The sequence below is a fragment of the Rhinatrema bivittatum genome, chromosome 6 (genome assembly GCF_901001135.1).
Source record: "Rhinatrema bivittatum chromosome 6, aRhiBiv1.1, whole genome shotgun sequence".
Lineage (NCBI taxonomy): Eukaryota > Metazoa > Chordata > Amphibia > Gymnophiona > Rhinatrematidae > Rhinatrema > Rhinatrema bivittatum.
In genome coordinates this window covers 186,978,664-186,993,520 of record NC_042620.1, presented here as the reverse complement: position 1 = coordinate 186,993,520, position 14,857 = coordinate 186,978,664, and the positions used below count along the sequence as shown (strand labels likewise).

Genomic DNA, 14,857 nt, shown 5'->3' with positions numbered 1-14,857 from the left:
AGCAATCAGGCATGAATATTGAAAGTTATCTTTGAGTTTGTAGAATCTAAGGGCTTCCGTGTGACTAGCACAAATTACATTTGCAAATTTAAAGCTACTTTCGGGTGTTTAATTTCACCTGTAGATTCATTGTGCATGCAGAGAGATTATGGGGATCAAAATGTTTGTTGCCATACTGCTCCCAGGTAGAATGAGAGTGAGAAAAATTCTATTATTGGGGAACTGGAGTTCCACAAATCTATTGTCATGCTTGTCAGGCTAATTAAATAACCAATTGCACTGACCTGTAGGCAACATTAGTGTTTTGTACGGTACATGAAATTGTAGAATTATAAATAAAAATCGCTTACTGGATCTTATTTGTAAACAGTTGTTACTTTTACTTTTGCAGGTCCCTCTATATCTGATTCACTACAGTAGAGGTAGTGGGGGGGGGGGGGGGGGATGTATTCCCACTTTTCAGTAAAAGTTTAATGGGCTTGTTTCTACCGTAAAGGATAACCCACGTGACTGGCCTGCTGGGTCAGTGCCATAGAGGAAGCATGACTCTCGCTCCAGCTGGCAGGATATGGGGATGCTGCAGAAGCAGAGATTTTAGCTTCTTAGGAGGGAGTGCAATCCTGACACCTAGTGGCCAGGTTTAGGGTGCATGCGTGCCAGGGTCCAAGGGGAGACCTGGTCTCTGGTGGTTGCCACCATGGCTGTTCTGTACAGGGCTTTTTACTGGCTACTGTTATGTGCCCCATCTGAGTAAAATTAAAAATTGGGAAAAGCCATGGCTTAAAAATAACAAAACTATTAACAGTGCAAAAAGCTTCAAAGTACTTTTTCTCTTGTAAGATTTTATTTGATGCTAATAGTACAAAAAAAACCCAGAAAGTACCAATGTCCCCAATAAATCTCCTAATAGATTTCCATTGCTGTTAAGAATGCCAGAGGGGACAAAAAAACAGGCTTTTGCAAAGAGAAGTCTTCATATTCTTCATGATGTTCTTGCTTTGTCCCCCTTATCTTGTGGTGTCTTATTTCCCAGTACCCAGCATGAGGTGTCCTTTGCATGCTCCTCCATGGCCCCGTCCTCTTCCTTTTGTGGTGTCTCTTGCCCAGCCTCTCTCATTATGGAATTTCATGTGGCTCTTTTGTCCCTCTCTTCTGCTCAAGTGCTTTCTTTTTGTGTTCCTCCTTTCTCCTGTGTGCTTTTTGATTTAATCATGAGTAGTAAAGCAATACATAAGTTCTGCAGGATCAGTCCTAATTCTTACAAATTGAAGTTTTGCCTCATATACATACCACAGTCCTATTTTGTTTTTAACTTTTTTTTTCCCTTTAACCTTACTTTTTTCTACCAGGTCTTCCATCTGGAAAGCAGCCAGTAGCACTGGAAATTTATACCAAAAAGCCACCAGTGTTAGTGAGCATTTGTCCTCCACGAATATAGCATGCAATCAGTTTGAGAAGCAAACAAGTTTTTGGGCCTTTAACCTCAGAACTGCTGTCAATATTATCCTTTTCATATTATTTTATAGAGTCTCAGTCAAATCACTCCAATCAATCTGATAGTGGAGTCTCAGACACCCAACCAACGGGACATGTACGTTCCCAAAGCATCGTTAGCTCCATCTTCTCAGAGGCTTGGAAACGTGGCACTCAGCTAGAGGAGTCCAGCAAGGTAACTAAACTCTGTAGATCTAGGACTGAGCTATGGTAAGTAGAGATGTGCTTCGTTTTTGGAGTTTTTTCAGTTTGTGGTTCAGGTCCCCTGCAGGTAATTTCATTTTTTCCACAGTTTGGGGTTGTTTTTTCCGTAGTTCCCAAATTTTGTGTTAGTGCGCACTAACACAAAATATGAATTTTTCCAAAATTTCGGAAAAATGTTTCTGTTTTTGGGCGCTATCGAACCGTGACGACTTAGACAGTTTCATTGAGATTGTCTAATTCGTTTAAAACGAATGCACATGTCTAATGATAAGAGTGGGAGATTGAGAGATTTACCTATACATGTATGAATGCAGCATTACTTTATTTTCTGGGATCTCTTTCATCTCCTTTTCTCCCAATGTACTGTACCACTAGTTTCAGTGTATCAGAAATTAGATGGGTTACAGTGGGTTCTGTTAGGATAAGGCTTGTGAAGCAGAGGCACTCCCCCAAAATTATACCCCTGCAAAATGCCTTCACAGCATTGCACCAGCTGATATTCAAGAAAAGCATCTGACGTGGTAACAGATGCAGAAAGACACCTACAGTACACTGAAATCTGAAGGCAGTGTTATAAGATCCCATAACAGAAAACAATCTTGCTGGGTGTCTATTATCAAAGGCAGTAACTTGGGGGCACATTTGGAGAGAAACAAAAAGGTCAAATGTTTACTGGGATCCTCATCTAGCAGGATTGCAGATCAGATTCTTATTATCATAGGAAAAGAAATCAAGGGCTCTGAAGTTGATGTCCTAGTCCAAATGGGGACCAGTGACCTGACTGGAAAGGGTGTCAGGAATTTAGGAAAGGGGCTTAGACACTTAGCAAAGATCATAGCATTTTCTGAGATATTACTTTTTAAGGGTAAGGGAGAGGAAAGGCTATGTTATATCAAAGACTTCAATAAGTGGTGATCAGAAGGTGGTTTTAGATATATTGGAAGATAGGGCCATATATGGAGCAATAAAAGGCTATATTATAGTGATGGTCTACAATTTCTCTGAGAAGAAAAAGAATCCTAAGCAATTCAGATCCTAAATTGACTGGCATTTAAACTAGAGGCGGCAGTGGCAGATGGAAACTGATTGATTTGGCTTGTCACCCTGAATGAGAAAATGAGGATTGTGCAGAAAAAAACACAAGGATGGAGCTCATTAGTTTACTCCTGAGTATCAGGTAGACTAGAAGTATAAGTATTAGACCATACAGAGTGCAGACCAGCTGAGGAGAAATAGCTGGAGGTTATGAACACACACGCTCATAGACTAGACAATAAAATTCCAGACCTTCAAGGCCTTATGTTGGGAGGCAGACCTGGATATTTTTGCAATCATAGGGATATGCAGTTCAATGAGTTCTATGAATGGAATATGATCATGTTGGGCTAGAATTTGGGAAGGATAGGGATGCCAGAAAAAGGGGAGGAGAAGTTCTTTAATATTGAAAACAAAATTGAAAGCAACTGAAATGCAGAGGGCATGGAAAGGAAAGAGCACTGTGGGTCATCTTGGAAAGAGGAGATGGCAGATCCATCTACATGGCTGTGGTCTATATAGCCCTCCAACCCAGGCAGAGGAAAAGGAAAAAGATCTGGCCAAAGGTGGGAATGAAGGGGGGCATGCAGTGTTGGTTTGAGATTGCAGTATCCTATTTGCAGACTCTGTTAGAAGAAGAGCGAGAGAGAGAGCATAGAGTCCCTTCAAAGAGCAGGGTTTATGGATATGGAACCCATGAGAAAAGAAGCAGTACTGGACTTGGCACTTAAGAATGAAGAAAGTATTTCTAACATCCTGGTAGGCAAATAGTTGAGCACTTTGGTGATAAGATGGTTGGCTTCAATATAATGACCACAGCTCAAAGTCCTTGGATTTCAAAAATCCTGAATTTGGTAAAATGTGGAAATATTTTAATGAGGAGTTGGCAGGGTGGGAAGAGGTAGATAAAGTGGAAGAACAGTGAGCTAAACTAAAAATAGTTATAGTAATGACAACAAATCTTTGTCAGGAAAGGAAATAAAAGTTAGAGAAAAACGAAACAGGTTTATTCCTCCAAAGCAGTGGCTAAAAATGTAAGAGCAAAAAGATTACTATTCAGAAAGTATAAAGGATCTCTAAAAGAAGACTATCTGATAAGCAGAAAGAGACAAGGAAAGAAATCAGGATGACAAAAGTGCAAGTGAAAGAAAAGATAGCTAAAGATAAAAGCAAGGTGACAGGACTTTTTTTTCAGGTATGTCTGTGTAAGGAGGGAGGCCAGAGGTAGAATTATAAGATTTGAGAGGAGATGAGGAGTAGTGTGTGTGAAGAGAGACTACAAATCAGAAATGCTAAACAAAGGCTTCTGTTTGTTCACTGAAGAAGAATTTGGAGAAGGCCTGCAGATTGTTGGGAAAGGTATATGGCAATGGGGTAGATACAGAGCCATTTAAGGAAGAAAATGTTTGTGTGGAACTAGCAAAACTAAAAATGGAAAAAGCCATGGGCCCAGATAGGATATAGCCTAGGAAAGTAAAGGAACTCAGAGAAGATCTGGTGGCTTTGCTGAAAGACCTGTTCACTAGATCTTGGGAATGGTTCCATGGCAGTGGAGAAGAGTGGATGTGGTTTCCTCTTCATAAAAGTGGTAACAGGAGATTGTAATTGCAGACTGTTAGTCTTACCTTAGTGGTGGGAAAATTAATGGAAGCTCCAGTGAAGGAAAGGATAGGGAACTGTTTACAATAAATTTGACTGCACAATCTGAGGGAACAAAGCTTTACTAGAGACAGATCATGTCTAACAAATCTGATTGATTTCTTTGATAGGATCACTAGAAAATTAGATTAAGGGCATGCACTGGATGCGATTTACTTGAATTTCAGCAAAGCCTTTGATACTGTCCCACATAAGAAGCTCATTAATAAACTGAACAGCCTGGGGATGGGTCCCAAAGTGGTGAACTGGATTAGAAACTGGTCGAGTGGTAGACATCAGAAAGTAGTGGAAAATGGAATTCACTCTTGAGGAAAGAAAGGTGGGTGCCTAGGGGATCTATCCTGCCGCCTGTTTTCTTCAGTATTTTTGGGAGCAATATTGTGGAGGAGTTAGAAGTTAAATCAGGTGACGTGCAGATCTGCAACTGCATGGACACCTCTGAGGGAGCAGACAGAAAAGTGATTTAAGAAAGCTTGAGGAATGGTCAAATACTTGACAGTTAAGCTTCAAAAAAGTGCAGAGTTGAGCATTTGGAGTGCAGAAAATGAGGGAGCAGTGCATGATGGGAGAGAAGCTGATGTGCACTGACCGGAAGATAGTGGCTTCTGCTCTCAAAGAGGCAAAGCAGGGTGATATAGCAGCGACCAGAACCAGATGGATGCTGGGTGCATAGGGAAGGCATACCTGTGGACAAAAATGTGGTGATAATGCCTCTGTACAGATTATCGGTGAGGTCATATCTTCCAAAGGATATGGATGAGCTAAAGGTGGTTCAGAGAAAAACAACCAAAATGGTGCAGGTTTGCACAAAAAGTCATACAAGAGGAGACTAAAGGACTTTAACGATGTATACCATAAAGAAGAGACGTTTTACATACTTGAAAGTGCACAAGAAGTAATCCAATTTCAGTGGAAAGAAACTTGTAGAACTAGTGGTCATGACCTGAAGGCCCATGGAGGGTAGACTCACAATCAACATCGGGAAATATTTTGTCACAGAAATTGGTGGATACCTGGAATGCCTTCCCAGAGCAGGTGGTGGAGGCTAAAATGGTTATGATATAAATAAGAGGATCCTTACTTCAAAAGTGAAGAGAGAGTGGAAGCCTAACCTAGTGCTCCACAAGCCATGTGGACGGCCAAGGGGTAACCTGCATGAAGCAGCAGTTATGGTCCTAACAGCCTATGGGATAATCTGCATGGCGTGACTTTAGATGATCATGGGAAGACCGGATGTGTTGGAAAATGATTTCACTAGCTTTGGAAGCTTTGTGGTTTATTAGAAAACTTGGTAATAAGACATGGAAGGGGACCTGATGTTTGGCTTTAGTTTTGGTCTTAGAAGAATCATAGAGGAAGATGACAGGGTTATAAAATAGCTACCAGTGTTTCTGGTGGAAGCCAGTACTTGAACAGATTCTGGTTGTGCTTGAGACTGATATGGCTTTCCACCTCAAATGTTGCAAGATTGTAAGCCCTCTGGGGCCAGAAACGATTCTACACTACCCGAATGTAGTCTGCTTTGAAGTGACTGAACCGTCATGAAAGGTGGAATCAGAAATGAAATTAAATTCAGTGAAGGACTGTGGTAGAAAAAGAGTTGAAAGCTTAGGTAGAGATTGGAGAGCTGGTGTTAGGTTGAATATGGGAATTGATATGCTCATCTATCCAAAGCAAAAGAATCACAACTGGACAGATCAGATGGGCTAATCTGGAGTTTTTCTGCCTTTATTTACTACTACTGTCTTTTTTTAGATTTTAAATAATACAGTAGTCCCACTTCAGCTGCTGTATGGGAAGCCAAATACAGTTATTTTCAATCGGGAATGGAGCTGGCTTCCAACAAATCCAAGGAACTCTTTACAGTAGTTAAAGAATGAATTAGGCCTCTGAATAGCTGAATTAAAAAGCCGCAGCCCTGGGTTGTGTTTAGGTTGGAGGAGGAATACAACACATATAGATTTGGTTTTGCTGTGTTCTGCCACCGATAAAAAAAAAAAAAAAAAAAAATAGCAGGTACCAACTATGTGGACTCTTTGTACACGTATTCCTTGTGTGCAGTTTTCAAAATTAACTGCAAGGTACGCATGTACACAGGACCCGTGTACTCTGTAGCAATGTGAGCTAGTGAAAATTGCTCCCTGGTATACACAAGGGTGCCTTACAGTGCTGGACACTTGTTACTCTCCTGTCACCCTATCTGTTTTTTTATACTGCTTGTGTTTCTCCTGTTGCCTCACTGTCTCAGGTGCCAAAAGGGAAGCCCAGAACAGCTAAGGTCTACAAGCACATGACGCTTTGTTCGGGGCAGAATTAAGGTCAGGGGTATTACTTCAAAACACATTATCTTGGGTGATTGATGTAACCAGAATTTCACAGACTAACCTTCCAAAGAGATCCTAATCATTTTCTGAATATCTGATTTGCCCCAGAGTCTGTGTTTGTAACCTCATTGTTTTAATTGTTCCAAACTAAGGTATTCCCTATTTCACTATAACCTCCCCTCCTAACACACACTTGAAGTGGATTAGGTTCAGATATTTGAATTTCATCTTGTTTTACTGTAACAGTAACATGAAGTTCTGATGCTCAGGAAATCGTTTCCAGCTAAAATCTGTGCAGTAAAATCCTGTTATACTGAGATCCCCGATATTATCTTTAGCTACTATAAACAGAGAAGCATACGATATTGTAATGAAAATTGTACGGCATTGGTGGACATTCGGCCAATGAGCTTGCTCAGTTGATAGAACTGTCTGCTTGATTTTCAGTGGATCTCACAAACCTCTGAGGCTTGTAGAAAGGGTTTGTGTGTGTTGTGGATTTTTTTTTTTAAGATAATGAAGCATAATTGTAAGTTTTGTGTAGATGCCTTATTAGATGGTTTGTATGAGATGAGATCTCATATGGCTTGGTGCAGATAGAATCACTTGACTAAACCCTACAGGATAATTTCCTTTGTGCAGTGTTTCCAAGAGAAGCTATTCAGTTTATTTATTTTAAACTAAACCTTCATTCTGCCTTCAGATAGGAGACAAAAAAGAACATATAGCTGCAACAAAGAGATGAGGCTGTAATTATATATGCATGTGGCTTGGTACATCCCTTAGTCAGTACACCATGCATCTGTCAGGGAAATAACCTCCCTTCCCAGTATGAATTGCATCATATAATGCTTTAATTCTAGCAAACAAAAGTTCACTATAGAAAGAAGCCACTGTATCTAAAGAGAAGAGCGTGCTAGTGCTGCCTTGACATAGCGATGCGGCGTACAATTTTAACATGAAACCTGCTCCTTCACTCAAGGCCAACGATGTTATGAGGACAGGGAGACGTTCATAAGCCGTAAAAAGGCACCAGGGCTGTGGCCTGTGATGAACAGGTGCTCATTATTATCATTTTATTAAAGAAAACCAGATGAACCTTAGCCCTGATCATGTGGATCCCATCTCCTTTTCTGTGGGCTGCCTTCCCCCACATCCTTTGCTCCTCTGTGCACCTCCCCCCTCCTTTCTCACTTTGCTGTATTAGAGCGTCTCTCCCACCTCCTGCTCTCCCTCCGGCTTTTGGGTTCAGTTTTGCTCAAGCTGGGTTCTCTCCGGAGGGAAGCTGATGGGACTGCTCGCTCTCTCTCTTGTTGGAATGTGAGGCTTCTCCCCTCCGTACCTGGCATTTCCTTATTTTGTCGCTATCATCGCAGATGCCGAGAGGTCAGGGTATGCTTTGTAGGGATTGACCGTGCTTCATAAAATTCTCTGTATGTTAAAAGCTATCTTATTTACATGCTCTTTGGCCATGGCTGTCTAGCGCTAACCCAAGGCACACTTATTCCTGCATGTAGAGCGAGGAGGAAGGTATATAGCAGCTGAAGAATCAGCTTCCTTGAATTTTAGTGCAGTTTCTAGCATCTGTCCTTTCTAAACCCGTTTTCATTGTGGTTTTCGCTCCTTGTGCTTTTTTTTTTTTTTACTTCACATTGTTGCGTGCTGTAACCTTTGCCATGCCCCTTGCAGTTGTGCATTTGTAGAGCACAGCTTGATCATTTTTCTCTCTTTCTCCTTGCAGGCCAGAATGGAGTCAGTGAATCGGCCCTTCACATCACTTGTGCCCCCTTTATCACCTCAGACAAGGGCAGTGACTCCCCATGCTACTTCGCAGCCATCCCCTCCCGTTCCTCCCCCACCTCCGCCCCCACCACCGCCTCCCCCTCCTCCTCCACCTCCTCTTCCCAGCCAGTCTACAGCCCCATCAGTCTCAACATCCATGTTTGTCAAATACAGTACTATCACTAGATTGCAGAATGCCTCCCAGTATTCTGGATCTCCATTCAAACCACCCGATATTAGCCAGCAAATTCCACCACATCTGCAGGCGGGAAAGCCTCATATGATGGTAACACCTAACGGAGGAATTCCACCACCACCTCCTCCCCCGCCACCACCTCCTCCCCCTCCTCCAGGATCAGCTATGGCAATGCTAAAACCTGCACCCTGTACCTCCTCTGTTCCACTGTTCACCCCACCACCACCACCTCTGAAAATCCATCATATCCAGGAAAATAATACGTTTCAGGCTGCTCCTCCCCCTCCACCACCACTTCCTCCAGCATCTCAGGCTCCTCAAAAACCTCTCATAACCATCCCACCCCAGACTGTGCCTAAGACCACATCCCCTGTTAGCCAGATCGCAACCCCTGCTCCTGTTCCTTCAGTTCTGGCGGTGAAGAAGCAGCCAAAGTCAGTCGCTTCCCAGATCCCACCACCAGCTGCCCCTGCAGCTGGCGTTCCTGCAGGTCCCACACCCCCACCCACTTTACCAAAACAGCAGAACTTCTCTGCCAAGCCACCTCCCTCTCCACAATCACCTGTGCCGTCTATTGTGAAGCAGATTGTCAGTCAGTTTCCACCACCACCTCCATCAGAGCCTCAGCTCTCAAAATCCGTACCGTCAGGGATGGCTCCACAGTCCCCCCCAGCCGTCAAAGCCAAGCCTAAATGGCAGCCCGGTTCGGTTTCTTCTCCTGAATTTCCACCGCCACCACCTGAGAGCAGCTTAGTGTTCCCATCACCGCCCCCTCCTGCTACCTCACCAGCTCCACCATCCCCATCCACTCCTGATAAAATGAATTCTCCAGTCAAAAAACCCATCAAAACATCCAGCCCTGGAGGGAAGAAGCCACCGCCAACACCGCAGAGGAACTCTAGCATCAAGTCCAACAGCTCTGCAGAGTACCATGAATCTAAGAGGCCCTCTGTGGACAGCTTAGTCAGCAAATTTGTACAACCATCGGAGCCTTCAGGATCACCATCCAAGGAATCGCTGCCACCTCCTGCAGCTCCTCCAAAGCCTGGGAAACTCAATCTTTCTGGGATAAATCTACCTACAGTTTTCAATCAAGGAGGGATTCCCGGGAAAACACCAGGTTCAGGCATATCAGCAAAGGACCCAGTTGTAGAGTTTCCCTCTCCCCCTTCTGATTCAGACTTTCCGCCACCCCCACCAGAATTAGATCTTCTCCCTCCTCCACCGGTGGATGCCCCAGCTCCGTTCTCGGGCAACACTTCTCCAAAAGTTGCCGTTGTTAACCCTCAGCCTCAGACATGGTCCAAATCCTCTGTGAAGAAAGCTCCACCGCCTACACGCCCAAAGAGGAATGATAGCACTCGCTTGATGCAGACAGACATCATGGAACCACAACTGCCAGTCGCCTCCCAAGTGCCCACCTCGCCTAAGCCCAGCCTTAGTGTGCAACCGGGATTCCTGGCTGACCTGAACAGGACCTTACAGCGGAAATCTATCACCCGTCATGGCTCCCTTTCTTCTGCCCGTTTGTCCCGATCGGAACCAACCACCACAATGGACGACATGGCACTTCCCCCACCACCACCTGAACTGCTAGGTGACCAGCAAAAGGCTAGCTGCTATGGAGGCAGCCATATATCAGGTTATGCAACATTACGAAGGGGCCCACCACCGGCTCCTCCCAAAAGGGACCAGAACACCAAGCTGTCTAGAGACTGGTAACCAATATCAGAGACATTGTCATTTCACATGATGGGCTTTCAGGACAGTTCTACAATCAGCCTGGCAATCTGTACAGAATTTCTAGGAGCTTCTTGTGTGGTAAGCTTGGATCACGTGAAATATCTGCAAATGGTAGCGAAAAAGTAATTGTATACATTCCTCTTTTCACATATAGTTCTATAAGATTGGGAGTTTATAGTGGGGGAGGGCATTCTCTATCTTTCAATTGTCTTTTATCCTACTAATGGATAGGACCAAAAAAAGTTTCTTACTTTTTCTGCATTTATGAAAATATATTTTGTAGTGTACGTCAGCGTGACATGTCTGTGCATGTGTTACAAATATAGGTATATACGATGCGGTGTGAGATATATATATATATAGTGCGTATGTATGTATATCTCCACACGCACATACATATAAATAACATAATTATAAAAATAACCAGAATGTTTTTGTATACCTTGCTTATTTTTCCAGTCAGCTGAAGTACATTAATTGATAAATTTATCCTGTGTTTGTAGTTGGAACTTCAACTTATAAACTGCTTAAATTGTTTTTGGTTTTGATTTGAGTTGGTGATGGTTTTATTTTCCACTTTAAGCTCAATTGGCCAAGTTCATTTTAAATAAGAAAAGATCTTTCAGTCATTAATGTTGAGTGAATGGGTGATACAGTACTGAAATAATCAGCTAGTACTGTAGCAGCACCGTCATTTGAAAAAATTCAGACAACATACTTAAACATTCTGGTAGTTACACTACTGAAAGTAAAATATTTAAAGAAAAGAAATATATCTATGGAAGGATATGTCGGGTACGTAATGGGTCAGAGTTCAGTGCATTTGTCTCTATCATGATTGAAATTGTAAAGGATTCTGAGATCTTTATTCATGAATGGGGTATTTGCAAAATCTATTACGTATTATAATTCTGTACCAGAACAAATTATTTAAGGAAACAATGACAACTCATTCGAGCCACCTGGAATTTGGATTTGCATAAATGTTAATGCTGACATTTAATTAAACCCACTGCACTTTTGTATACGTTCTATATGTGGACACAGATAAGCACAGTATACAAAAGTCACCATATATTTATACTCTGTTGGGCTTTCATCTCTGTGATATGCTTGAAAGCCCAAGGGAAGTTGTGTTGTAATTCAGGCTATAAACTGAAGATTTTTACTTGAAAAATATTTGGCGTGCATAAAAGTGACCCGTGGTTTTGTGACCTTGTACAGTGCAGTAGGGGATTATCTGTACCTTCACCATTGTTTGCCTGCACAGAAGTAAAGGAGACCCCCTCCCCACAATTTCCATGAATAAAATACAGAGCAAGTGAAATAATTCTGGGCCCTGCTGAAGGGGGGAGGGGGACAGATGGAAAGCTTTCCTTGGACTTGACATTCTTGTAGCATTGAGCTTGAAGATCTGTAACCACCTCTTTAGAAACCTCGGCGTGACTCTTTAAAACCATGCAATAAAGGGAAATTAGTGCTTAATCAGGATTGTAACATATCTGAACAGAAAGTTGGCAGCAGAATGCTTCTCCAAAGATGCATAGTGTAATAACAAATCACTATCTATAACCTAAGAGGAAAATAAATTTGTTTTCAAAAGAGTGATATTTTTCTTACGTTTTGGGCTGGTGTGCACCAGAAACTCTCCTTTACTCTTGCTGTTTAAGTGGTTCACTGAGTGATGAAGGTTGCGCCTCCGTGTTAGGAACACTACGAATTTCTGTCTTAAATCCTCCTTTTTGTATCTCAGAGTGTCCTTTCCAAGTACCAGACTTTGTGATGCTGTAGTGTACGTGCTCTTGCCCATGCTGCATGTATTCAGCACAGTGTAAGATTAGGCTAGGATACCTCCCAGAAAGGCAGGCTGGACTTTGGTTAATGCGAGGATATGACATCCACGAGTCATGATGCAGACTGGATGAAGTTTGTGGACGGATAAAACAATGTATTGTAGAATGAGAATGTTCCCAGATTAAACGTGGTAAAAAGTCCGCTTTTCAGAAAGAAGGTGCTAAACCATGAGCCTTCCCAGAAGAGTTTGGATTTCATTCTAAACCCCCAAACTGTCTCCTGGAAATGTTGAATTATATTTTATAGTATGTTTTTAGACAATGAAAACTCACCACTCTGTGCTTTATAAGACAATGCAGACTATTTTTGTATCTTTCCAATTGTTCACAAAGTTGTTTTAAATTTGATCATTTTATGCTTAAAGTGTCCTTAACTACGTTTGCGACATTGAGTGAAAATTGAAGCCTATGTAATTCTGTTTGGCTAATGCCATAGCAGTAAGACTGTCCTTGCCTGCTGTATACTTCAGGCCGGTGAGGGCTGAACCTGTGGCATGCGGGAAAGCCAATCCTACTGGCACGTAAGAGGCTCAGCGGGAGATGAAGTCCAACTGAGGTAATTTTAGGAGTTTGGCACTTTATGGTACCAGAAGGGTTTGCCATGTCCACTCTAAGGAATGGTAATCTGCAGCTGAGAAGTTGGACCTAATGGATCGGTCCTCTGTGGAATAAGCAAAACTGCCATTTTGATATGGGGTTAGCAGGAGGAGGAGAATTTCTGCTCTGTTTCTCACCATTGCTTTTGCCAGATTCTGAAATAGGGAAATGTCATACACAGGCATTGCCTAAGCCAAATAAGTAGAGTACTTGTCATCCAGGCACTGTGGATTCAACGTTCAAAGGCATTTATCTGGATAACTTAAAAGTAATCTGGCTAAATGGCAATTATTTAAAAATACTGAGCCCCTTATCTGGCTACATTGTATATAAATAAGTCATCTGGCTAAAATGTATCTGGATAAAAAAAAAAAAAAGTTGTTTTGGGTTGAGGTAGAGCTATCCAGCTAACTCAGCTGATTTTCAGCTATAACCAGCTAAATTAGCCAGATAACTGTAGGCCTGCCTCAGAGCAGGTTTAAAGTTATTGGTCTGGTGTGTTTGCAAGTAATTGTAGTCTTTACCGGCTGTATTCAGAAGAATATAGACAGTTCAGTGCCATGCAGACTTTATAAAACAAAGAAAAAAGGTATCTCATAGGCCTAGAGGCTGAATCTAAGCCCACACCCATCCGAGCAGCTAAATAAGGGCCCTGCTGGGCCAAGCCTCCTCCCCTAAACCTCTCTGCTGTACGTTTTTTCCACAAGTTAAAGGGATCTGAGCCAGTTGGCCGTTCCCCACTTCCCAGCTCTACTCGATTCCACCAGTCCTCCTATGCCGCTGCCTCCCCTCTTCATCCCAACCCTAACCCTCCCAGTACTTTTTAAATTCTCCCGGGCAGGCTGCTACCACAATCAGGGGCCAGTGATGTCCTGTGGGGACCACCTGCTCCTCCCAAGCTGTCTAGACCAGGACTTCCCAAACCTGTCCGGGGGACCCCCACAGCCCGTCGGGTTTTCAGGATATGCACCGTGAATATGCATGAGATAAACTTGCATGCACTGCACCTCCATGATATGTACATGCATCTCATGCATATTCACGATGCATATCCTGAAAACCCGTCGGGCTGTGGGGGTCCCCTGGAGAGGTCTGGGAAGTCTTGGTCTAGAGAGGCTGGTGATTAATATAACCTAAATGGACTTTAAAGGCAGTCCAAAAACCAGACCTTGAATGAGCTGCTTGGAGGGTTGGGGTAGGGGGAGGCCCAGCAGAATACTTGGCTGGGGGTGGGAGGTGCTTTGATTCGGGTTTGCTAAGCCTGCAAGATGCTTTTTAAAAAAAAATTCTGCAAGGCACTTAACTGGCTATATTCTTTTGGATATTCCTGGTTGTCTAAAGTTATCCAGACCACATCAGATGGGATAACTTTAAATCTAACCAGCTCTATTTGAAAGCTAGCAGATTCTATTTAGCCTCTTAACTCGTCTGCTTGCTGGTTTACTGAATATCACCCTCTGTTTTGCTATTTAGAGAATACACAGTGCCACTCTGTGAATGTCAGGAAAGGGGTATAAGATCTACATCTTTTGGGTGCATTAGGTCTGATTTTGAAACAGACGTGTACCCATTTATGTCTTTAAAATATTGTAAGTGCAGTGAATTTTGTGAGGTCCATAAATTAATTTATTTTTTGAAGCCATCAGTTTCCTTCTGCTCTTCTAGGATTTCAGCTCTGAACTGGGGCCAAGATTGGGCACCATGAGTCATCTTTCACACCTACCTGGGGGTTTTTCTCCTATTTCAAATACATTCTCAATCAATATTACAGCCACAGTCCTTGGCTGGGGTTTTTGGTTTTTTTTTCCAAAACCCTACAATCGTGAACCTTAAATCCAGCCACTAGGTGTCACCATCGCATAACAACTTTAACTTGCTCCCTGCCTCAGGGCTGCGAACACTGCTCCCAGCATCCCCATGCCACCGAAGACCTGAACCAGGAATCTGCCACTAGGGTGGCCCAGTACAGA

At 42.8% G+C, this 14,857-nt stretch overlaps 1 protein-coding gene across 7 annotated transcripts in view; it reads left to right on the top strand.

The window, feature by feature from the left end:
• RAPH1 (Ras association (RalGDS/AF-6) and pleckstrin homology domains 1) overlaps positions 1-13,249 on the top strand; it is a 360,831-nt gene extending 347,582 nt beyond the window's left edge. For 6 of the 7 annotated variants that reach the window (XM_029606311.1, XM_029606310.1, XM_029606309.1 and 3 more), the window contains 2 exons: positions 1,527-1,669; positions 8,458-13,249. In XM_029606311.1, coding sequence (XP_029462171.1) covers positions 1,527-1,669; positions 8,458-10,416 — 2,102 coding nt within the window. In that variant the 3' untranslated portion in view covers positions 10,417-13,249. Of the gene's footprint in view, positions 1-1,526; positions 1,670-6,640; positions 6,711-8,457 lie in introns of all 7 variants that reach the window. The other variant, XM_029606314.1, reaches the window with a different exon arrangement.
• Positions 13,250-14,857: the final 1,608 nt, after the last annotated feature.